The sequence below is a fragment of the Balaenoptera physalus genome (genome assembly GCF_965194825.1).
Source record: "Balaenoptera physalus genome assembly, chromosome: 6".
NCBI classification, from domain to species: domain Eukaryota; kingdom Metazoa; phylum Chordata; class Mammalia; order Artiodactyla; family Balaenopteridae; genus Balaenoptera; species Balaenoptera physalus.
In genome coordinates, this window is record NC_138885.1 from 36,628,416 (window position 1) to 36,655,916 (window position 27,501).

General features: G+C 34.4%; 1 protein-coding gene across 1 annotated transcript in view; it reads right to left on the reverse strand.

The window, feature by feature from the left end:
• The window catches only part of LRP1B (LDL receptor related protein 1B), a 1,885,740-nt gene that overhangs the window by 111,220 nt on the left and 1,747,019 nt on the right, over positions 1–27,501 (reverse strand). Inside the window, exons 77-80 of the mRNA XM_082465229.1 lie at positions 26,208–26,327; positions 24,327–24,568; positions 10,594–10,817; positions 9,441–9,547 (exon numbers count right to left, since the gene is read on the reverse strand). Coding sequence (XP_082321355.1) covers positions 9,441–9,547; positions 10,594–10,817; positions 24,327–24,568; positions 26,208–26,327 — 693 coding nt within the window. The remainder of the gene's footprint in view (positions 1–9,440; positions 9,548–10,593; positions 10,818–24,326; positions 24,569–26,207; positions 26,328–27,501) is intronic.

The window sequence follows — 27,501 nt, forward strand, 5'->3', positions numbered from 1 at the left end:
GTCTGGGTGGTGGGTTAACTATCCGATCAGTACAATTCCAACCCTAGAATGCACAGAGGTTACATAAAGGGACAGAGACAATTTTCTATCTATTCCTATTGCTGTTCATAATGCCGATATCACCTTTACTCTATTGAAGTACAGAGTATAACCAAATGTACTGCAGCCTAGTGCACACAGTCATTCATGGATGCATCAAGGAAAGATAGAATTTCCTATAAACCCCAAATGTAAAGGACAAGAGATTACACATGGAGGGAAACAGAGGCATTATTATAGTTACTGATTTCATATAATAACTTTGGAATCAGGTCAAATATTTATAAACATCCACCAATAAAAGAGAGAATATAGGTACGAATAAGTCTAAGATGTTTCTAGGAAGACATAAGCAATGAATGTACTTCCATGTAAGGATATCTTATAGAATATATTTGCATAAGTGCACATGTTCTCCCACATATAACATGTATATATGCATACAGATGCAGAATGACTAACTGCCAGCTTTTCATTGTTACTTTCTAGTAATATGCTATTTATAAAATCTAAATTATCTATTATTTCCTAAAAATCTTCTGAGATTTGTTTTTGACTCATTTGTATATCAATAACATTTGGCATGCCATACTTAAGGGTTATTAAAGATAAAGACAACATTGAGAGATGTTTCTGCTTGATGGAATAAAATCCTGCCTAATAATACAAGACTAGCATTTCCAATATTAAGAAATTCATTTATTAAGCAGGTAGGCATGAAGTAAAGCAATAAATTTTTACATGTGGTGTGTGGATTTTTAAAAATCTTACAGAATTCTAATTGATATACAATAAGAAAATTAATCAAATTAACAAAATATACTAAATGACATTTTTAAATGTGGATAAAAATAATAATTGGTCCCCTTAAAACTAGTATTGCACCTGTGAGCCACTCAGCACTACAGGACTGGCAGTAGAAATACATTCATGGGACAACTAACTGCTGAACAATCATTGACAGGAAGACACTGGAACTCACCAAAAAAGATACCCCACATCCAAAGACATAGGAGAAGCCGCAATGAAATGGTAGGTAGGGAGCAATCACAATAAAATCAAATCCCATAACTGCTGGGTGGGTGACTTACAAACTGGAGAACAATAATACCACATAAGTCCACCCACTGAGTAAAGGTTCTGAGCCCCACATCAGTCTTCCCAACCTGGGGGTCCGGCAATGGGAGGAGGAATTCCCAGAGAATCAGACTTTGAGGGCTAGCAGGATTTGATTACAGGACTTCGACAGGACTGGGGGAAACAGAGACTTCATTCTTGGAGGGAACACACAAAGTAATGTGAGCATCAGGACCCAGCGGGAAGGAGTAGTGAACCAAAAGGAGACTGAACCAGACCTACCTGCTAGTGTTGGAGGGTCTCCTGCAGAGGCGGGGGGCGGCTGTGGCTCACCGCGGGAACAAGGACACTGGCAGCAGAAGTTCTGGGAAATACTCCTTGGTGTGAGCCCTCCCGGAGTCCGCCATTAGCCCCACCAAAGAGCCTGTAGGCTCCAGTGCTGGGTCGCCTCAGGCCAAAAAGAAACAGGGAGGGGACTCAGCCCCACCCATCAGCAGACAAGCAGATTAAAGTTTTACTGAGATCTGCCCACCAGATCAATACCCAGCTCTACCCACCACCAGTCCCTCCCATCAGGTAGCTTGCACAAGCCTCTTAGATAGCCTCATCCACCAGAGGGCAGACAGCAGAAGCAAGAAGAACTACAATCCTGAAGCCTGTGGAACGAAAACCACATTCACAGAAAGATAGACAAAACGAAAAGGCAGAGGACTATGTACCAGATGAAGGAACAAGATAAAACCCCAGAAAAACAACTAAATGAAGTGGAGATAGGCAGCCTTCCAGAAAAAGAATTCAGAATAATGAGAGTGAAGATGATCCAAGACCTTGGAAAAAGAATGGAGGCAAAGATCAGAAGATGCAAGAAATGTTTAACAAAGACCTAGAAGAATTAAAGAACAAACAAACAGATGAACAATACAGTAACTGAAATGAAAAATCCACTAGAAGGAATCAATAGCAGAATAACTGAGGCAGAAGAACGGATAAGTGACCTGTATGACAGAATGGTGGAATTCACTGCTGCAGAACAGAATAAAGAAAAGAGAATGAAAAGAAATGAAGACAGACTAAGAGACCTTTGGGACAATATTAAACACACCAACATTCGCATTATAGAAATCCCAGGAGAAGAGAGAGAGAAAGGACCCAAGAAAATATTTGAAGAGATCATAGTCGAAAACTTCCCTAATATGGGAAAGGAAATAGCCACCCAAGTACAGGAAGTGCACAGAGTCCCAGGCAGGATAAACCCAAGGAGGAACATCCCGAGACACACAGTAATCAAATTGACAAAAATTAAAGACAAAGAAAAATTATTAAAAGCAACAAGGGAAAAACGACAAATAACATACAAGGGAACTCCCATAGGTTAACAGCTAATTTCTCAGCAGATACTCTACAAGCCAGAAGGGAGTGGCACGATATATTTAAAGTGATGAAAGGGAAAAACCTACAACCAAGATTACTCTACCTGGCAAGGATCTCATTCAGATTTGACAAAGAAATCAAAAGCTTTACCGACAAGCAAAAGCTAAGAGAATTCAGCACCACCAAACCAGCTCTACAACAAATGCTAAAAGAACTTCTCCAAGTTCGAAACACAAGAGAAGAAAAGGACCTACAAAACAAACACACAGCACTTAAGAAAATGGTCATAGGAACATACATATCGATAATCACCTTAAATGTGAATGGATTAAATGCTCCAACCAAAAGACACAGGCTCGCTGAATGGATACAAAAACGAGCCATATATATGCTGTCCACAAGAGACCCACTTCAGACCTAGTGACACATAAAGACTGAAAATGAGGGAAAGGAAAAAGATATTCCATACAAATGGAAATCAAAAGAGAGCTGGAGTAGCAATACTCATAGCAGATAAAATAGACTTTAAAATAAAGAATTTTACAAGAGACAAGGAAGGGCACTACATAATGATCAAGGGATCAATCCAAGAAGAAGATATAACAATTATAAATATATCTGTACCCAACATAGAAGCACCTCAATACATAAGGTAAATGCTAACAAGCTATAAAAGAGGAAATCAACAGTAACACAATAATAGTGGGGAACACCTCACTTACACCAAGGGACAGATCATCCAGACAGAACATTAATACGGAAACACAACCTTTAAATGACACAATAGACCACATAGATTTAACTGAATTTATAGGACATTCCTTCCAAAACCAGCAGATTACACTTTCTTCTCAAGTGCACACAGAACATTCTCCAGGATAGATCACATCTTGGCTCACAAATCAAGCCTCAGTAAATTTAAGAAAATTGAAATCATAGCAAGCATCTTTTCTGACCACAATGCTATGAGATTAGAAATCAATTGCAGGGAAAATAATGTAAAAAACAAACACATGGAGGCTAAACCATACGTTACTAAATTACCAAGAGATCACTGAAGAAATCAAAGAGGAAATCAAAAAATACATAGAGACAAATGACAATGAAAACATGACAATCCAAAACCTATGTGATGCAGCAAAAGCAGTTTTAAGAGGGAAGTTTATAGCAATGAAATCCTACCTCAAGAAACAAGAAAAATCAAATAAACAATCTAATCTTACATCTAAAGGAACTAGAGAAAGAAGAGCAAGCAAAACTCAAAGTTAGTAGAAGGAAAGAAATCATAAAGATCAGAGCAGAAATAAATGAAATAGAAACAAAGAAAACAATAGCAAAGATCAATAAAAATAAAAGCTGGTTCTTTGAGAAGATAAACAAAATTGATAAACCATTAGCCAGACTCATCAAGAAAAAGACAGAGAGGATTCAAATCAATAAAATTAGAAATGAAAAAGGAGAAGTTACAACGGACACCGCAGAAATACAAAGCATCCTAAGAGACTACTACAAGCAACTCTACGCCAATAAAATGGACAACCTGGAGAAATGGACAAATTCTTAGAAAGGTATAACCTTCCAAGACTGAAACAGGAAGAAATAAAAAATGTGGACAGACAAATCACAAGTAGTGAAATTGAAACTGTGATTAAAAATCTTCCAGCAAACAAAAGTCCAGGACCAGATGGCCTCACAGGTGAAGTCTATCAAACATTTATAGAAGAGCTAACACCCATCCTCTCAAACTCTTGCAAAAAAATTGCAGAGGAAGGAACACTCCCAAACTCATTCTACAAAGCCACCATCACCCTGATACCAAAACCAGACAAAGACACTACAAAAAAAGAAAATTACAGACTAATATAGAATAATGAATATAGATGCAAAAATCAACAAAATACTAGTAAAAAGAATCCAAAAACACATTAAAAGGGTCATACATCTTCAGCAAGTGGGATTTATCCCAGGAATGCAGGGATTCTTCAATATATGCAAATCAATCAATGTGATACACCATATTAACAAAGGGAAGAATAAAAACCATATGATCATCTCAATGGATGCAAAAAAAGCTTTTGACCAAATTCAACACCCATTTATGATAAAAACTCTCCAGAAAGTGGGCATAGAGGGAACCTACCTCAACATAATAAAGGCCATATACAACAAACCCACAGCAAACATCATTCTCAATGGTGAAAAACTGAAAGCATTTCTTCTAAGATCAGGAACAAGACAAGGATGTCCAGTCTCACCACTATTATTCAACATAGTTTTGGAAGTCCTAGCCACGGCAATCAGAGAAGAAAAAGAAATAGAAGAATACAAATTGGAAAAGAAGAAGTAAAACTGTCACTGTTTGCAGATGACACGATACTATATGTAGAGAATCCTAAAGATGCCACCAGAAAATTACTAGAGCTAATCAATGAATTTGGTAAAGTTGCAGGATATAAAATTAATGCACAGAAATCTCTTGCATTCCTATACACTAACAACAAAAGATCAGCAAGAGAAATTAAGGAAACAATCCCATTCACCATTGCAACAAAAAGAATAAAATACCTAGGAATAAACCTACCTAAGGAGATAAAAGACCTGTACTCAGAAAACTATGACCCTGATGAAAGAAATCAAAGGTGACACAAACAGATGGAGAGATATACCATGCTCTTGGATTGGAAGAACCAATGTTGTGAAAATGACTATACTACCCAAAGCAATCTACAGATTCAATGCAATCCCTATCAAATTACCAATGGAATTTTTTACAGAACTAGAACAAAATATTTCACAATTTGTATGGAGACACAAAAGACCCTGAATAGCCAAAGCAATCTTGAGGGGAAAAAACGGAGTTGGAGGAATCAGGCTCCCTGACTTCAGACTATACTACAAAGCTACAGTAATCAAGACAGTATGGTACTGGCACAAAAATAGAAATATAGATCAATGGAACAGGGTAGAAAGCCCAGAGATAAACTCATGCACTTATAAATGCACAACTAATCTATGGCAAAGGAGGCAAGGATATACAATGGAGAGAAGACAGTCTCTTCAATAAGTGGTGCTGGGAAAACTGGACAGCTACATGTAAAAGAATGAAATTAGAACACTCTCTAACACCATACACAAAAATAAACTCAAAATGGATTCAATACCTAAATGTAAGACTGGACAGTATAAAACTCTTAGAGGAAAACATAGGAAGAACACTCTCTGACATAAATCACAGCAAGATCTTTTTTGACCCACCTCCTAGAGAAATGGAAATAAAAACAAAAATAAACAAATGGGACCTAATGAAACTTAAAAGTCTTTGCACAGCAAAGGAAACTATAAACAAGACGAAAAGACAACCCTTAGAATGGGAGAAGATATTTGCAAACGAATCAATGGACAAAGGATGAATCGCCAAAATATATAAACAACTCATGCAGCTCAATATTAAAAAAACAAACAACCCAATCAATAAATGGGCAGAAGACCTAAACAGACACTTCTCCAAAGAAGACATACAGATGGCCAAGAGGCACATGAAAAACTGCTCAACATCACTAATTATTAGAGAAATGCAAATCAAAACTCCAATGAGGTATCACCTCACACCAGTTAGAATGGGCATCATCAGAAAATCTACAAACAACAAATGCTGGAGAGGGTGTGGAGATAAAGGGAACCCTCTTGCACTGTTGGTGGGAATGTAAATTGATACAGCCACTATGGAGAACAATATGGAGGTTCCTTAAAAAACTAAAAGTAGAATTACCATATGACCCAGCAATCCCACTTCTGGGCATATACCCAGAGAAAACCATAATTCAAAAAGACACATGCATCCCAATGTTCATTGCAGCACTATTTACAATAGCCAGGTCATGGAAGCAAGCTAAATGCCCACTGACAGATGAATGGATAAAGAAGATGTGGTACATATATACAATGGAATATTACTCAGCCATAAAAAGGAACAAAATTGGGTCATTTGTAGAGACGCAGATGGACCTAGAGACTGTCATACAGAGTGAAGTAAGTCAGAAAGAGAAAAACAAAGATCATATATTAACGTATATATGTGGAATCTAGAATAATGATACAGATGAACCAGTTTGTAGGCAGAAATAGAGATACAGAGGTAGAGAACAAATGTATGGACACCAAGGGGGGAAAGTAGGGGGGGGGGTGGTATTGGTGGGATGAATTGGGAGATTGGGTTTGACATATATACACTAATATGTATAAAATAGATAACTAATAAGAACCTGCTGTATAAAAATAAAATTAAATTAAAAAAAAAAAAAGAAATACCTTCACGGGCCAGATGCCATCAAAAAAAAAAAAATTCATGTTATGGAGTTATGGTGGACAAGGTACAAATGCAAGGCTCTAGTACGTGGCATATTATTTCTATAATTATTCTTAGCCTCTTAGGTATTCAAGAAATTATACCAATCAATTACATTGGCTTTAACTTCTGATATAAATGAATTGTTATAAATTCTCGGTAAGGTAAATATTATCATATGTATTTTATAAATAAGAACATTGGTGCTGAAAAGTTTATGCAGGTTGCTCAATTTTATCTCAAGCCTATATAAATGGAAGGCTTATACTCTTTCTACGACTCCATATTTCTTCTGTCTAATACACTATGCTATGCCCTGTAGGGTATACCATCTTCCTTTTGAAACTTTTCTGTCAGCTATTATGGCACTGAATTCTGTTGCTTTGCTCCTATTGCTCAAACACCTCTGTAGTCTTTATTTTTGATCTTGACTCTTCTGAATATAAGCATCTCACACATTTCTACCCTAAGAAGCCTCTCTGTTTTCTCCTCCCTTGTCTGTCTTAACTCCAGCAACTTTAAATCATCAGTTTTCTATTGCCAGTTCTCCGAACTAAGTTTCTAGTTCTGCTTTGAGCTCCAGAACTAAAATCTCCAATTTTCTGTGAGATATCTCCATCTGATTGACTTAGGTTGGTCATGTCCACAACTACAACACATGATAGCAAGGAAATAACACTCCCTTCATAAATAAATTTCCCAAGAATGCCTGTCTCAGATTCCCTCATAAGAACCCTCAGACAGGCAATTCTATACATTGCTTCCTGAGTCATTTTTTAAAATGAAAATAATGTTATGTATACTATGACTATGTAAGATGTTAACATCAGAGAAGCTTTTTTAAAATCAATTGTCCAACTTTTCTACTACAAGTCTAAAATTAGTTAAAAATAAAGAAGTTAAGAAAAAGAAATACAAAGTTCTTTAAAAAATAAAATAGTGTTTGAGCAGATCATGCCACTTTCCTCAAAATCCCCAGTGGCTTGCTTCCCTTAAAGCTAGAATAGAATCCAGTCCTTATCAGTGTGTTCCAGGTCCTGGAGGATCTGACTCTGGTCACCTTGTCACTCTCACATCTACTATTCTCCCGAGTTGATCATATGCTTCTAGGCATACAGCCATCCCTTGGTGTCCGCAGGGGATTGGTTATAGGATCCCCCATGAATATCAAAACCTGTGAACGCTCAAGTCCTTTATATAAAATGGCATGTTATACTCAGCCCTCAGTATCTGTGGGTTCAGTAAATTCAACCTACCATGGATACGGAGTGCCAACTGTCCTAACATTATTGCTGTTTCTTACACATGCTAAGTTCATTCCTAACTCATAACTTGCCATTCTGTCTACTTGGAAAGCTCTTTCCTCACATAATCACATAGTTTGCTATCTCTCTTCATTCAGTCATCTTCTCAAATATCACCTTTCTAGAGATGACTACTTTGATAATTGTAACTAAAATAGTACCTTCCCATAACTGCCCATCTCTTATATTTTGTTTTCTATATAGCTTTTATAATTATCTGACATGATGTATCCTACATATTCTATCCTATACAGGAAGGTAAGTTTCATGAGAATTGGAACTCTCTTCACAAGGGCAGGAACTTATTTATTCAGCATCTGGAACAATTTCTGTCACCAGGTGAGTGTTCAATTAGTATTTGTTAAATCACTGAACTGAGACACACCTACATAAATAAATTAAATCCCAATGATTGCTCCTTCCTATAAGAGTAAAAACAATCTACTTGGAGGAAAGGGCATAAGGCACATTAAAAGTAATAAAAATATAAGTACCAAATATAAAGTTTCAACTATGAAAGAGACTGCAAAGCCTAATTGTTAAATAACATATGCTATAGAAAACGTATTGTGTCCTTTTTGATGGGGATGTAGTGGGAGGGGGTGGGGGATGGCACATAAATCTCTGAGGCTTCTGCAGTATGAAAATGTTTTATTGAGGAAGTACTAAACTTAGACCTTACAAGACTGGTAAGATTCCTCTAGGTACACAAAAGTTGGAAGGGCATTCTAGATGAGGGCTCTGGAAGGAAAATGGCATAGGAGAAAGAACAGGAATGCAGAAAAAAGACCTGAGCTCCTGAACAGTCCTGGAAGTACAGAGAGTATAGACTGGTAGTTTAGATGACATGGCTGGAAGGGAGATTAAAGCCAGATTGAAAAGAGCTGTGAGTGTCTTTCACAAAAATTGTTTATATGTTCCCACCTGCCTATCCATTTAGTCTCTCATCCTCTAGGAATATTACCATCTATCCCAATATCATTAACACATAGCTGTAAAAACACCCTAACACAATGCTATAAACTGTCAGAATGTCATGCAGGTGAAATCCTACTAATAACCTTATAACTTAGGTAACTGTCAAATAACATCCCCATAATATCACCAGCAGTATGGTAAGAACCTGACTTTCAAGTTGGGAAAGTACAACATGAAATGTTAATGACTTTTATAAAGTCATACTGTAAATTATTTTATCTGCTTGTAAAAATGATTATATTGCCAACAAAACTAGAAAGAATGGCAATACTATTATACTTAGCACACTACTTCACATTTTAGACTCTGTGGGACACATATCATACCTGTGGGTCTCTGTAAATTCTTTTGTACTAAAATTCTTCTCAGAGTACCGTCCATGGCCGCTTCTTCTATGTGGGAGTGGTCCCCAACAATGGTCCAGTACATCATCCTGAAGAGATAGGTCAAGTTTGTTAGCCTGGTGAATGTGCTGTTACAACCCAAAACAGGGTCTCTTCAGACCCTGTGCATCAGAATCACCTTAGAGTCCCTGAAAATTGCCTGAAAAAGCAGATTTCTGGACCCAACTCTAAACCTACAGAGTGAGTACCTCCAAGAGGGGGCCCCAGGAGTCAACAATTTAAAAGTCGTACCTAGTCCCTAAAATTTGAGAGCCACTGTTTAATAGGCTCACTTGATAGGCAAAGTTCAATTTTGAAAATTTCCTTAAAATTTTAGAAGAAAAATATTTCTAACACTTGAAACTATCTTCTTGTCGTGACAGAATATTCATTTTACTATAGATGATGCATCAATATGCTTTTGTTTTTGATATAGTAACTATTTTCTCAGACATAAATAATTTTCTCCCTTAGAAGACACCACACAACATAATTCTAGTAAGTAAACAGCAGTTGCCTCTTTTTACTCAGGATCTAATGATCCACTTTATGGGTGATTAGGAGTTTTATTTAACATTTCCCTATTTCCTTTTTGGTCATTGCTTATAAATAAAAAATAAGAGAATAAAAAAGGAAAAAATCAAGCCGAGTAAAGGGAATATTTGTGTTAAATTGTTTAAGTTTGTTTATACATATGCCTCCATTTTTTATTACCAGAAATAGCCCAAATCACTAATATTCTACACTTAACATGTTTAATATTATTTTTAATGTCTCAAAAATTCGATTTTAGATTAACTACAGTGGTTATGTTTTTCACATCAGTTTCATTAATCTGAATGCACACATAACATATACACATACATTAAATGTATAAAGTAGCAACTGTTCAGGAAGAAGAATATATTTTGCACCACCATTTGGTGTGAAAAGGACATGCTCTTGTACAGAAGGAGTAGAGGGATTTTCAGAAGTCTTGTGAATCTATTATATGTTGAACACTCTTCCAGAAGCAACACTACAGAGCATGGGTGGGACAATCTGTAAAAATGGGTACTCATATCAAGAAATATAAATAACCAGGTCGTTAACCTACCCTCTTTTAGGATTTACAGCAATAGCATAGGGTTCTCCAGCCATATTTGTTAAGAGTCTGGTGCAGTTGGGGCCATTCAGCTGTCCTACGTTGATAGAGTACCTCAGACTGGTCCAGTGAGTAGTGTAGTAACTGAACCAGTGCATTCTAGAATGGTCAGTCCAATAAATATTTCCGGCAACCCAGTCAACTGCAACGTCCCTGGGCCTTTTAAATTCAGGACACTAAAAGAAAACAAAACAACAAACCACAGTATTTTCAAAAGCAATTTGGCGGAGTTTTCTATATCTATACATTGAGATTGTTTGGGAATCTTATTAACATGGTCAGGTGTTAATTGTTACATAGATTTTTTAAAATCCCCAACATACTTTATTTTATTCTTAGTTTTTATAGATGTATTATTTCACAAATCCTAAGTATACAACTCACTGGAGTTTTACCTATCACTGCCCCTGTTTAACCACCACCCTACTAGAATACTTCCAGAATTGTAGAAGGTTCACTTGTGACCTCTCCCAGTTAGTATTTCTCTTAGAATAAGCATAATCCTAACATCTAAATCATAGATTAGTTTAAACAAATCCACATAAACAGAATCATACTCTTCTATTCCTGACTTCTTTGACTCAACATCATGTTTGTGAAATATACCCATATTGGTGTGCATGTCAGTTATTAATTGCTTTTTATTTCTGGATAATATTTCAGAATATGAAATATTATTATTCATGAATATAAATCAATTTGTTTACCATTTTACTGGTAATATATATTTTGCTTGTTTACAATTTTAGGCCATTACAAATAAAATTATGAATATTCCTTTACGTGTCTTTTGGTGGACACAAACTCTCATTTTTGTTGAGTATTTAATGAGAAATAGAACGGTTGAGTCTTGATATACTTATGATTGTTTAAATAGATAGGGCTAGAATTTTTTTTTTCAAAGAGTCTGTACCAATATTCACTCTCTTCAGGAATTTAAGAAAGTTCCAGTTGCTCTACATCCTTACCATATATAATGTGATTTAAAATTGAAAAAGAAAGTTAATACAAATAGACACATTTAGGGAGATACTATATTTAAATGTCTTTTGAGGAAAGTTACAATCTCTGTCATTTATATTAAATCTGCTAGCTTGGATTTTCTGTGCAATAGTATATTACTGAATTATTGTGAGACAAAGGTAAGAGGGTTCATTGGGAATAGACAGCAAGGAAAATAACATATGCTGTGCCCTTCAGTTAACTTGATCACTTTGAGCAGGAACTAGTGTAGTAATTAATTTGACGTGGTCAGGTTTATTGTGCATAAACAAAAGTGAGAAGAAATTCTCAGGGGTATTATATCAAGAATAGAAACAATTATTTGAAGGTCATTATAACTAGACATGTAGTCAATGTGTAAGAGCATTGTTAGGACCTGGTAACCAGTGGAAATATGGGTTTTTAACACATGACTGTTCTGTGATTTACTAGTGAACACATTTTATTAAAGAGTGGGCTTGGATTAAAAGAAAACAAACCGAACTTCTCAAAAAGAACGTGAGATGCCAAGAAACAGGAATTACAAGTCACTGTCTGCCGTGTGATTACTGAGATCTCAAAGAAGGAAAATATGGCTTGAACTAAACACAGAACTCACAGAAATTTCTAATGACCTTTATTATCAATCTTTTTTCACTTATTGGCTTAAAAACTAAAATTATGAAATTTTACAGTAATCTACTTCTCAACTCTCATAATAAATACTCTCCATCTACCCAGTGATATCTCATAGCTAACTGGAAAAGCACTCTACAATACAACATGGTCTAAACATGCCATATAAATAATATTCATAAATGGGTAGACTATAAAGATTTGTCCTAGCCAAAACACAAAATCATTTTCAAGTGTTCCAATATTATGTAAATTAACTGTAATTCTTTTTTTTTTTTCTGATTTGGCAGCAGTTAAAAGTAAATATATCAAGTGGTATGGGCTTGTCAGTGTAAGTCATAAATTTATACACATGAGAGACAAAGGGAAAAAATAACCATTATAAACTGTGTAAAGCCTGCTGGAGCATATTATCATTTTTTAACACCACTAGAGCAATCTTTTAGCATGCAGAAATATGATATCAGTTGTCTAGCACGAACATAGAAAAATACCTATTTTGGCTTTATCAGATGTTAATATACATACATAATTTTCTATCCTAACGGTATCCTTGCTAAAATAGGACATGTTTTATGCAAAGCTTCACTTTTTTGAATTTAAGACTTTTATTTTATTTCGCTCATGCTCAAAACAGGGCTGATTATCTTTCCATTCTATATTTCTACACCTGGACTGCTGACAATTAAAACCTCAGATTCCTAATGATCACAGAACATTCAGAAGTTTGATTTTGTGATACTTTTTCAGGTAAGCCGGCTGGTGAAAATTCTATTAATGGTGAATTCCGGAAGGATATATCAAACTTAGGTCACATTACTAGAGTGAAGAATATGGCTTAAGGAAAGGGAAAAATGTAACTTTTCAATGCTGAGCATAAGAGATGCTGAAGAGTTATAGAGTCATTTAAATCTATACAGTTATTCTCTGGTTCCTTGATCAAGGAATCCCTAATGTCATTCTGGTATCAACTAAAGTAGTTAGAATATGGGATAAGGATGGTCATCCCCAATAAATTCAACCTAAAGTCATGAATCATCAGTGACAAGATGATTCTCAGAGAATATGGCAGCAGGGTGAAGATGTTACTAGGTGTTCATCCTCAGTGACTCACAACATACTGAATGCTCAATTATTCTCAACACTGAAAAGAGAAGAACTGAACAGAAGAAGAAGAAGAACAACAAGAGACAGCAATAGGATGGTCTTATTATTAAGGAAACTATGGCGAAATTAGGAAATCACCTCTATAGTGAGTTCTATAGGAAATAAATAATCCCTTTCTATTGCTCACTACTTGACCAGGATTGTGAATAGCATTAGCCATCTAAAAGGGATTCTCATATTGAATGAATGTTGGTTGGAGAGTGGCAGGCAAATTCCTGTTGGGTCTTATGGAAAAGTTCAAAATCAATCAGGTACATACAAAAAGTGGGAAAACACAGAAAAAGTAAACTGAGGTTCTTGGCATGGAATGGAGACTGACATGAAAAACAGAAGCAGATAGTTAAGCCATTTGTCTCTAAAGAGACTGAAAACAAAACAACCAAACACATTAGATTGGAAATATGAAGAAAACATGAAACTCTCATTTGCACCTTTGGCTAGCACTCTAGACAGACAGGCCAATGAACTAGAGACACTAATGAGATATGTCATGTTTAAGAGACTGCAGAGGCGTGTGGTTACCCAGACAACAAAAGGCATTGCTCATATTTTTGCACAAAGCAGAAGACACATTTTGACTGCTTTCTCCAGACAGATGATTTCTTTCCTAATAAGCTCTCTAAATACACAGCCAAAGTTTTGAGTCCTGAGGCATTCTTCTTCATAGAGATATATTAGTCGAATGAATGAAATGCTTAAAATCTTACAGAAAAAAATGGCAGCTTGATTGTAACAAAATCAGAGGTTACTGCTTTAAACTACCAGTCCTTTACAGCTGTGGATTGTAATGTATCTGGCACAATTCCAGCTTCAGTAAACTAAAGATACGTCACTGAAGGCATTTGCTTTAAATCAAGGAAAGAGGAAAATCTATGAAAGGAGAATGCAAACATTCAAGCCATGGAAATGCTATCTTTTGTAAAACAAAATTCCTATAGTCAGCAATATAATTTAAGAAAATATAGTTAACACAAGGATAGATTGAAGTGGTCACATATTTCATTTGTTCATGATTTTTCACCTTCGTGTATATCTAAGAAAAGAAAATTCAGTTCATTTTGCTAAAGTTAATTATCTCCTGTTGCAATGCTAGTAAAACAAAGATGTGAAGACACTGTAAAGAACTTGTGCTTGTGTGGTGGGGTGAGTCCACATTCAATAGACAACATCCTGAAAAGACCCAGATTTGTCTTTGGGTTACAGGGTCAATATTGTATGTGATTTTATCGTTTTTTTAACATGCTCAGTGTTCTTTAAACTTATTTGTTATGATTTACCACCCACCCTCCATAAAAAGCAAAACCCACTCTCAAAACCTTCATTCACACTACCAGCTAAACAAAAGATATCATGAAGACTAGAAAGCACACAACATTTGAAATCAGAAACTTGGTTTAAAAGCCAGTCCTAGTTTCTCTATAAATTATGTGGCACATAAAAATAAAGGATTTGGATTAGATGATCTGTTAAAGTCTTTAGCTTCTAAACACGAAATTATATAACAGTTTAAAACATTATCCATTCTTTACAAATCTTAAGGATGCATCTAATGCTAAATATGAATTTTCATGCATTAGTCAGTAAGTGAAAAATTTGTTGATACTTATGGGGTCAATTTTGACATCATCTCCCTATGTGAAAGACCTGGAATTAAGAAAGCAAGGTGCCTTCTGATATTTACAGTTTAAACAAGCACAACAGCTGAGATGTAAGGCAGAACTATCTGAAAGTAGAGATTGCAAAATGGTACATTGAGGACTAAATTTAAGTTAAAGTTTAAAAAAAAAACCTTTTAAGTAGATTCTAACTTTAAAATTAAGAAGATATCACTTTAACAAATTAAACTTTTTTTTTCTTAAAAATTAAGGATAAATAAGATAGTATATCAAAAGCAGGCTAACATTCCAGAGTAGCAGAGTCAATCAGCTGCTTCTGTTTTAATGAGATACATCTTCAGTTTGCCTCTCTCACCTGGATCCCTAATGTTCTGTCCAACCTGTTTCACTCATTTATCTTACCTATATAGCTGGTTTGCAACCCATGCCTTAAAGAGACCAAAGAATTCGACTTTAATGAATAAATCATGTATCTATAAGAAAGGGGGTTAAAACAGCAATAAACACATAGAAAAAGAAGAGTCAGGGAAGCAAATGTTGAGGGTGTGTCTCCAGAGTCATTAGGTAAGCATCTTGTAGATAAACTGGAATACTTATGTAGCAGATATGTAAATGTGTATGTATATATATATGAATATGTACACATAAATTGGGCCATTATAGTTCAATGTCTCTCCATCAAGTTCATTCAAATTATGAATATATAAGTGTATGTGTACATATACATAATACTGAATTTTATGTATTTTCTTTCCTGCTTCATTAACATTAGTTTCCTGCTGTTTCATTACATCCTAGATAAACTAGCAATCAATTTTCTTTTTTTTTTGAATTTTATTTTATTTATTTTTTATACAGCAGGCTCTTATTAGTTATCTATTTTATACATATTAGTGTATATATGTCAATCAGAATCTCCCAATTCATCCCACCACCACCCCCCCCCATTGGTGTCCATATGTTTGTTCTCTACATCTGTGTCTCTATCTCTGCCTTGCAAACCAGTTCATTTGTACCATTTTTCTAGATTCCACATACACGCATTAATATACGATATTTGTTTTTCTCTTTCTGACTTACTTCACTCTGTGTGACAGTCTCTAGATCCACCCAAGTCTCTACAAATGACCCAATTTCGTTCCTTTTTATGGCTGAGTAATATTCCATTGTATATATGTACCACATCTTCTTTATCCATTCGTCTGTTGATGGGCATTTAGGTTGCTTCCATGACCTGGCTATTGTAAATAGTGCTGCAATGAACACTGGGGTGCATGTGTCTGTTTGAATTATGGTTTTCTCTGGGTATATGCCCAGTAGTGGGATTGCTGGGTCATATGGTAATTCTGTTTTTAGTTTTTTAAGGAACCTCCATACTGTTCTCCATAGTGGCTCTATCAATTTACATTCCCACCAACAGTGCAAGAGGGTTCCCTTTTCTCCACACCCTCTCCAGCATTTGTTGTTTGTAGATTTTCTGATGATGCTCATAGTAATCCATTTTCTAAGTCTAAACAGAATGTGGAATAATAATGCGGTCACCTTGTAGGCTACTTCCTGGGCATACAATTGACATTCTTCAGATGGTAGTCAGTCTTTTTGTGAGCCTGTGCTTTCAAACATTAACAGTTAGTTCAATTAGGCCTTTTGGAAGACCTGAAAGCACATTATGTAGGCTGAGATCTCTAATACCTAAACCAGACCAACACGAATCTCAATGATCACAATAATAATAAAAGTGATGTCTTCTTAATAAAGGAACTTTGATTCATTAGGGTAATTAAGGGAGGAAGAGAAAATAATGCATATTATAATTGTAAAGTTGCATTCTTGTAAATGAAACATGATCTATTTATGGCTAGAAAAAAATGTCGGTGTATATATGTATATTCATGGGTGTGAAAGAAGATGGGAGGGGCGTGGTAGGAGATGAGGCTAAACATCATGGAGAGGCTTGTAAAACAATGATTTTTCAACGGAAATCCATTTGAATGTTTTAAGTAGGGAGATATGATGATGAGTTTAATGTTCTAAGATTATTTTGGCTATGGTGTGAAGAATGGCTTGGGGCTGGGGAACAAGGAGATACAGGAAATTCAGAGGAGGCTTATTCTCCCCTCTGGCTTATTCTCTCCAGAGGGGAGAATGTGAAAGTTTAATCTAGGCTTTTGTGAGACAAAAGTGGAAAAAATGGGATATATCTGGAGATAAAAATATTTAAACTTGTGATGAATACCAAGGATGAGAAGAATAACTTGTAAAGGATAACTTTCAAGATTGACAAGCTATTGCCATGTCTCTTCAAGATTTTCAATTAATTTATTGCTTCTAATTTAAAAAATATGACCTACTTTATGACAAGTCCTGTTCTAGATGCTAGGATTACAGTAGTGGCCAAACAGTAGGTGGAAAAAAACAAAAACAAAAACCTGCCATCCGGGAATTTATTTATAGCAAGGTGAGGTAGACAATAGATAATAAACATAATAAATGAATAAAATATATGGCAGTGAAAAAAGATAAGTATTATGGAAATGAAAAAGAGCAAGGCATTGAAGATCCCAGGATGGGAATGGGGCAGTAGATTGCAATCATCGATAAGTTATGTATTCAGAAGATGACATTTGAACAAAGACTTGAAGGAGTTCAGGAATTGAGTCATGTAGGATATCTGGCTGAAGAACATCTTAGGCCAAGAGAACATTTCAGGAATGGCCTTACATTAGTAGGTACTGATGGGTTTCAGAAATAGCAAAGCTTCCCTGGAGAAGAGTGAGTAAGGGGGAAAGTAGTAGAAGATAAAGTCAGAGAAGTAACAGGAGATCAGATCTTTTAAACCCTTGTAAGATATTATGAGAATTTCAGTCTTTTCAGTGGGGAATCACTGGATATTTTTGATTCGAGATGTGATATAATCTGGTTTATATTTTATATGGAGCATTCTGGCTACTGTTTTGTGAGTAATAATGATAGCAAGGAGACCAATTAGGAGGGTATTGCACTAATTCAGAAGAAAGACGATGGTGGTTCAAAACTAGGTCCTTGCAGTCAAGCTGACGTAAGGTATTCAGCTCCTGGGCATATCTTGAAAGTAGACTCAATAGTATTGCCTGATTTTGGAGTTATGAGAAAAACAGAGGGGCCAACAATGACTCTAAGATTTTTACTTTGAGCGCCTGGAAAATGGAGTTGCCATTGAATGAGATTGGGGAAGCAGATTTTGTGGATCATATGAGAAGTTTATTTTTAGGCATGCTCCACTGGGGATTTTTTTTTTTAAACATCCAAAAGGAAAACCAAAGGAAGCAGTTGGACCGAGCCTGATATCAATTAGGCAATTGTTAGCATATGGTTATATGTTAAACCATGAAACAATATGAACTCTACAAGGAAGTGAGGAAAGATAGAAAGAAGAGGATCAAGGTCTGAGCCTGGGGCATTCCAATGTTAAGAGGGAAGGAGAAAAGGATCTAGCAAAAGAGACTGAGAGGTGAGGAAAAAAAGAGAGAACAATAAAAGAAAAACTATACTGATGATTCATCTTAGAACTATTTTGTATTACAGGGTTATTATTACATCAAATGAAGTAACAAACAAAAAATCTACTTAAAGCTTAACTGGAAAGACTGATACTGCTACTATGAAGAGAAAGGTTTCTCAACTCTGACACTATTGACATTTTGGTAAGGATAACTCCTTGTGAGAAACTAATTTATGCATTGTAGGGTGTTAAGCATTTCCCCTGGCCTCTACTCACTTGATACTAGCAGCACTCCCCAGTTGTGACAATCAAAAATATCTTCAGACATTACCAAATGTCCCCTGGGGTGAAAGATCATCCCCAGTGGAGAACCACTGATTGTAGAACCACTAAGTGCTCTCTGATGTCTGCTTCCTCCATGACTCTAAGCATTTGTCAAGGTCTTTTAATGAATTACTGTCTCCAAATTTATTGAACACTTCTTTATCTTCCTTTACTTGATCTTTCAGCAGTACTCTAGAAATATAACCCCAACTTCTTTTTCAAAACACTTTCTTCTCTTAGTTTTTGTGACTCTACATTCTAGTTTTCTCCTAATGCACTGGCCACTCCTTGTCATCATTTTAATCTAGCCTCAGAGCTTCGTTCCAGTCCCCTCTTTACTTCCCCTGGTAATCTAACCCGGCTTCATGGTTTTAGATGTCTCCTCTATTTTTCTATTCTTTAATGTAAATCTCCAGTCCAGAGATCTAAGATAAAGCCTTGAATACATCACTGACTAACTGACATCTCACCTGGATCTCTTACAGGTATCTGACTTAACATGACTAAAACTGAACCCACAGTTTACCATTTTCAGTATCCATCAAATTATAGAATCCGGAAGCTCAGGTGTCAGTCTGGAGTCCTTCCTGTCCTCATTTTTCACATTCATTTTATTTGCAAACATTTTTCCTTAAAATTCTACTCACTACCTTCCATTTCATTGAGACTACAATAGTGCAACATACCACCATTTCTAATTGGGAGCATAGTCCTCCTATGTGGTCTCCTTCTGTTCCAGTCTTTTCTCTCACCAGATCCATTCTCCACATAAAAAGTGAAATAGTTATCTTAGACATAAATAAGATGGCATTACTTCCTTCTCATCTCTTAGGTCTTAGCTCAAAATCTCCTTTCTTCAAATGTGCCTTTATTGATCATCTTACTCAAAACCTACAACGTTTAAGTTTTTCTCTCTAAGTCCATTTTTTATTCCCCTCAATACACTTTTCAAAACTGGACATTTTTTTGTATTTATTTATTTATTAGTTTACTTGACTTTGTCTTCTTCCACAGAATATAAACTTCATGAGGACAAGATTCTGTTATCTTTATTGTATCCTAAGAACCCAACACCAAACCAAACAAACAGAACTCTTTACATAAAACTATGGGTATGATTGAATAAAACTTGACTGGTTCACCTTAAAATGCTATACAATCTGATTAATAACTTACTCAGTATTATTAATTATATAATCATATGTTTTATATGGTCTTATAAGATTTATGTTCAGTAAATTTTGAATATTGATCACAGCTGTTTCAGAACCATTAACTCTAATCAGTATGTATTATTGAGTGACTGTCTTATGCAGTCAACAACAGTCAAGCCACAAAATGGTAATAGGGTAATATCTGATAGTTTTAGATCTCTTCCAAAGTAATTGTAATAAATGATTTTACCTGTTGACTGGTTTGAATAAACTCAGATGGTTTTAAAAGTATTCTTGCTAAGGAAGTATAGACAGTTTCAATTTAGAATTTAATGGTTGTCATAAATTTATAATAATGAAGAAAAAAATTAAAAAAAATAAACTATCAATTTTTACCACTACCCAAACATCCTAAAACAAGACTTTGAAGTTTTTGCTAAAATGTGTGTACACACACATACGCTTATGTGTGGGTTCATAGACATACCTATGAATTTACGTTTATGTGTGTGTGTCTGTGTGTATGCATGTGTATGAGATGTACACACAGACCCATATATTGGGTATGAGGTTTATAGCTAGGACTCCAATTAAAAATTGAAACCTATTAAAGAAAACAATTGAATATTTTGTTAAAGCTTTTCAGGAAAAATGGTCTAATCAAATTTTTTGAGAAAAAGTTATGATTATTAATGAATAAAATTATAAGTAAATTTATACTGAACATTCTCTTTTGCATAATGGAGAATATGCCAAAAATGGTATCTCATATTCACTTCTCAAAACCAGGTAGATCAGATGAACCATTTGTTTTGCTCAGGAATATTCAGCTATTTAATTGTAAAAATCTAATCTGTATATTTAAAGTCATTTTCATTTTTCTAAGCATTGACCTACTTTATAGTGCTTGCCATCATGCATCTAGCATTTCATACTAGAAATGATAAATGGCCAGAAAGTATGTACAATTGTTGTATAACACTATCATATTCTGTTCTAACTACTAAAATTCAAATTCTCATCATGCTTTACATATCGATTGAATTATGTCAGTCTTTTAAGTTTTAAATTACTTAGTTTTCTTAAAGGAAAAATCTATCCATTTTGTATAGATCAGGGGGTTAGAAAATCATAAGTAATTCTATCTATAAATGAATTAGTCTGCATTTGAAATTTAAATTTGCAATCCTAATTACTATTCCAACCATTTTCACAGATTACAGAAGAGAATTCCCTTCATTATTTCTAAAAAAAAATCATGTTAAAAACTATCTTCCTTTAGAATGGACTTCAGTTAACATTTAGCTGTCTGAGCAATATTCTTCTGACTTCTGATACAACATATTTTCTGCCCTTTGCTGAAATGAAAATATTCCAGTGTTTTCAGTATCTGTGAATATGCTTCCAAGATATCCTGCTATCACATGGATAGCTCCTTCCATTTGCTTCACTGATAATAGGGTTATAACTAAAGTATCCATAGTTTGATTTGTATATTTTTCTTTCTTTTACCTATTGATTCAGAGATAGAAGTCAATGTACCATATTCAGTGTAGGGAAAAATCTTAAGTTTTGTTTTCTGAGGAGTGGGGAATTCTCAGGTCAGTATCATTTAATAATTGTGCCAAAACTTAGAAGACGAAATAGAGTGCATGTTCATTAAACTAATGGATGACTATCTGGTGACTGTTAAAGGAGCAAATATAATACATTGCAGGGAAATTCATGAGGGTAGAAAATCAATTCTTTATATACAAGATGGATGTCAAAGAAATAAATACAAATTGTCCAGGTAATAACTGGATAAACTAGGTCACAAACTTTTTGGAAATCACACATATTTCCTATCTGGAAGGGACTTTAGAAATTTTCTACTTCAATAAAGTAGTTAGCGTTCAGATGAGTATGCTGAGACTCAGAGATGTAGCAAGTATCTCAAGTTAAAGTCTAAATTGTGTCACATTATAGCTTCATGGCCATAGATAAGTCATTTAATCATTCTAGAATGCACATTGCTCATTAACTTAAGGTGGTGAGAATGGATTTATTCCATATTTATAATATTGAGATATCAGGATTACAAAAAGGTTTAGGAAGCAAAGTTAAATAATTGCCCTTATCAGTGTAGCCTTAGGTATTTTTATACATATATATAATGCACTGGTTGGAATTTCTATGGAATGCTTAATGGTTTAGAACATGGTGCTAAAATTCATGGCTCAGAGGTTCCAACCTTATAATCATGACATTTAGTTAGCTATGATGGGCTTCTAGAAAATGTACCCTACTGTTACCCACTTTTCTTCCTATTGAATACTGTTAGTCATCGGTAGGTCTAAGAAGAGAGAGAGAAAAACAAATAGAAAGTCTAGATTACACAATACATCTTATTACTACCATTAAAAGACTAATGATTTTCAAATCCTATTAGAAAAAGGCTAATCAATAACTTTGCATTGATGATGAAAGACTCTATACCACATTAATAAAATTAAAAATTAAAACACGTAAAATATATAAATAAAGTATATATTGATCCATTTATATATTTGAGTACATAAGAATAAATATTTAGCTATTAAACAAGTTTGGCTCGTGGCCTACAATAAACAGTTTGCTAGAGGCTACTGATTGTATTTATCCATCTCCCCAAGGACAAAGCTAAAAAATGATCAAATCATTTTCACTGAAAATTATATGAAAAATAAAGATATATTTTTAGCAACTATCAAGTCCAGGCAAGAGTAATTTGCAATTAATTTTTAATGTGAGAATATGCATTATAGGGAAGAACATTTTGCCAGTCATCAACATCATCACCATCATTATCATATCATTCTGTTAATCTATACAGTACTTATTATGTGCCAAGAACTATTAATACTAATATAAATATAGTGTGTGTGTGTGTGTGCGCGTGTGTATTCCTCACTAAAACCTCATGAGATGGAGATTACAGAGAAGCTAAGAAGCTAGTAAGCAACAGCAACAAGATTAAAACCCAGTCAGTGTAATTTCACAATATATACTCTTTATCACTTCATTAATACATGAAACTGTACCATAGGAACAATGTTTCTGCAAAGCAAACTTCTGTTTTAGAGATAAAGAAAGCTAAAGCTAGTCAAGACTGAGTCAGTCTTTTGGTCTGATCGGAAGGAGATGCTATGTGAGTGAAGGAGGGCAGAGTGATCCACTGAAGTTCTTGGCTCTGTCCTAGAACTACCCTTAATAGAACTAAAGCTCTGTATAACACTGGGTTTGGGGGAGGAGGAGTTAAAGAAACAACTCTGATATATATGGATTTTTACTCACAGTTAATTTAATCTAAACTGAATTTAAAAGCTAATAATATAGCTTCTTTTAAAACCAGCTTATTGACACCTACTACTGATAAAAAATAAGTGTTCCAGATTTCCATCAAATGATATTCACAGAGTTCAAATATTTATGGTAGATACCTCTGAAAAAGGTAGTGAAGACTTCCAGATAGGTGTCTCTGATTCGTTTCAAATACAAAGCTTCAATTATTTAGTAGGATTAAAGTAATTTAATCCTACTGTGATAGTATTTGACTCTTTGGTTGTATGGGAATGGGCCAGGCCTCCCCAAAATAGGTCTTTATCTGTTATTTCTCTGCCAATTTACTTCAAAATATAAAATACATAATAAATTGACATGCCCTAAAACAAAAAAAGGATAACTTACAACCACAAGTCTAAACAAATGTTCTAGTTTATTTTTCTCAAAAGAAATAACCATGATAATCAATGTGTCCGTCATACACCAGTAAACAATATTGTTCTATTTTGGATGTTCCTTGAAATATAGTTATTAGGAGTCAGAAGAAATGATTACACTATCGAATTGATCTCTTGCCCTAGAAGAGAACTATATTTCTCACATTGTTAAAAATGAAACAATTTACCCTGTATATTTGTGAGTTTATTTTCTAATGTAAAAACAAAGTGATGGTTCCCGATATGATCTCATGATGAAAAAAACCCTCATGTTCATAATATATTATTAAATACTACAAAATATAGAAAGTTCTAGAAATTTTAGGTATTATTAATTACCATTCTTATGTAACTACAGAAAATGTATTAAAAGAAACACATAATATCATGCAATTAAAATGAATTGTACGCAGCTATGAGAATAAAGGAGTAGGGAAATGTTCTATTTCTATACAGGGAGAATACTGGGAGGAATCACTGAATATATTAATTACCTCTTATAATCAGATACTGTGATTGACAGATTAAAAAAACAGGGAAGTGGGGGAAGGTGTGAGCCTTCAAATATTCAATTTTATTTACTTACAATCAAGCCACTGTTTGCTTGCCTTTTTTCTCTGCCATGGATCCTTTTGTAGAAAATTCCGCCTGGATTAAACTGAGTACTCCAAATAATCATATCTCTCTGATAATATACATCCATCCCTGTTATCCTTGAATTATGTTCAATATGAGAAATTTGTTGATGATCGCCACTGTAGTTGAATGGATATATAAAACCCAGGATATCAGTGTCATTAGCAATGTAGAGAACTTGATCTTCAGAGCCTGGAGATTATTATAATAAAATACAAAAATAAAATAAATTTCAACTAATGTAAAAGCAATGAATGTACTTTTAAATTAACTTGAATTGTTATTCTTAACACAGTTTCTTGCTCAATAAAAATAAACCGGCTTTATACCATCTTTTAGTCTTCATGACATTTCTAAAACACACTTAACTAAACATTTCTAAGAGTTATTAATGGAGGTTTTCTTAGGTCAAAGCTTACCTTATGGCTAGAAATTAGGTATTTGTAGTAGATATCCTTTTTATGAAAAGGGATTTCTATTTGGTAAGTCACAATACCTTATGTTTTAATGCTTTGGATCTGAATAGTCAAATAACATGTTATATATTCATTAAGCCTCAGACATTCCTGAGCATTTAGTTTATACACCTGAGTGATCATTACCTTAGGCTAAGAAATAAAAATTACAAGATGAAGAGTCTTCTTCTTCCAATATTCAAATATGTCAAATGTTCTTTTATTTTTATTTTATAAAAATATCAGTGTTTATTATATTAACACACCATAATCTCAATATTTTCTAGAATCTTGCTAACTGGAACCATGTAGCCTGAAATTTTGACACCTACAATACAATACTGATGTAATTTGCATACTGAGACAAGTAAAACCCTAAAAAGAATCCTGAAAATAGTAATTGAAATATTAATGAAACCGTAAAGAAAGACTGAATTGCATATATATAATCTGCAAATTAAAAAAAAATTAATACACAAGTTGTAGTTCAGCTCTATAGGCTTGATAGCTCTCACTTAGTAAATGGTTACTATGTGACAGGAGATGTATTAAGTCTTTGACAATTTATCTCCTCTTACAACAACCATGGAAAGTAAGGATTAGGCCTCCCATTTTACATATGAGGAACTGAGGCTCAGAGAGTTTAACTTCCCCAAGGCCACACAATCGGGTGCAATGCTGGGATTCAAATACAAGTCTGTTTAATTCCATAGCCCATTCTTGCTTGATTCACTATATCATGTTGCTTTCCTCTTGTAATAACTGTCTTACTAACATTGTTAACCATGCCCTGTAGCTAACAATATTTAAAGTACAATATTATTTAGTAAAAACATAAAAGCATTAAAATCCATATCTAAGAAGCCCCAAATATATATCTGTAATTTAATTTTTTAAAAATGATATTCATAAGTAGAGGAGGTCTGAATTTGAAAACATAATTTTATTTTAAAACCTTTAAGTTCTTACTCAAAATTCCATTCTCCTTATAATGCTAACATTTAGTTTAACCCGTTATTTTTATCCCAGTGGTGTAATGTTTCCTCAAGTACACTGAGAGCAGGCCATAAAGAAAGATACTTCATATTCTGTCACATTGGCTTTTAAATTTTACCTGCTGATAAATTGTTTCAAACACAAAAGTGATTTTAATAGTAGCCAGGTATTTGACAGCCATGTTTATAAACTTTCCCAGATTAGATTAATTAAGAATGATAATAAATAAATTGGACAATTTAACCAGTATTAAAAAGAGATTTATTTTATATTTTCAGGCATTAAGCCATTGCTAAAATGCAATATGAAACATTTTTTCCCCATAAAATGTTTACAGCAAAATTTTAATAACATTTAAAGTAATGGTTATATATCCTTACCTTTTGCTATGCAGGTGTTATTTCTTTCTTGAAAATTCTGGTCGCACACACATTTATAGGATCCTTCCATATTTACACACTGGTGGGAACACGTGCCAAACACCAAACATTCATTAAGGTCTAGAAAAGAAGAGCTCAAAATAGCACCATCATAACCCCAATTAGTACTGTCATTCTTTCCACTTTTCAAAAAAGACAAATGTATTTTGTGTCCTTCAACTTATTATTCCTATTTCTTTCATTGTCTTTTCAAACTGTTAAGTCTGTGACTTGCTATGTAATATTTTCCGGCCATAACAATTTTTTCACAATAGTTTCACTATAATGACTCATCAATTGTTTGTGCATTGCTTGTTAATCCACTTAACACGTTGAAATATCCATTTCAAACTTCCCTAGTATTTTCATTCACACAAATAAAGGTTGAGTTTTCTGATTATCTGCCGCCATACCTTTGGACGTCATATGATATTCCTATGTCCTGTAATGCCCTTGCTTTTTACATAGAAAATTTCTACTCATCTCTCAAGATTCACCTGAAGTGAAGCCTTCCTTGGTCTTCACCAATATACAGTAATGATTATCCATCTCCTAGATTCTCCACTTTTTGCTCTCTTGGAATTTCTCTCTTATGCCACATGTATGAAATACAGTTCATATGGTATTTCATATATGTGGTCACATATTCATATTCCCTACTTGACTGTCAGTCCCTTGGGATCATAAATTAGTATTTATTCATTTTTTTATTGCCAACATTTTGCACAATTCCTGGCAAAGAATGAAGATATGGATACACCTCTAACACACTTCTGGCTTCATGTATACAAAGTGACTATGTAACAAGAAGGGCCAAGTGAATTAAAAAGCAAACAAACAACAACAAAATCCTGAATGCCTACATAAAAATAAATATATATAAATCATAAGTAATAAATAAATCTTAGGCAATATTCTATGGCTTAGCACATGCCTCCAATTTTAAAGTTTTAAGCAGGGCCAGGATTGAGGTCAGGTGATTCTGGTGAATTATCTACTTTCTTTTTCTTTACCTCCTCTACTTCTGCTTTCAATCAGCATAATTCCTCTGCCCCCTTTATCACTTATAGTTGCCCTAATTACAGAATAAATCTGTGAGATAAATCCTTCTCTTGAATTAGAGGAATTTAAGGACAAGCACAGCAGTAGTAATTTTCTCTTGTTTAGCACACAGCAGTGTTCCAAAGCCTCAGTGGTAGAGATAAGGACTTTCCCAGTGACATTTGTTAAGTGACAGTGCCAAGGCTTAAACGCA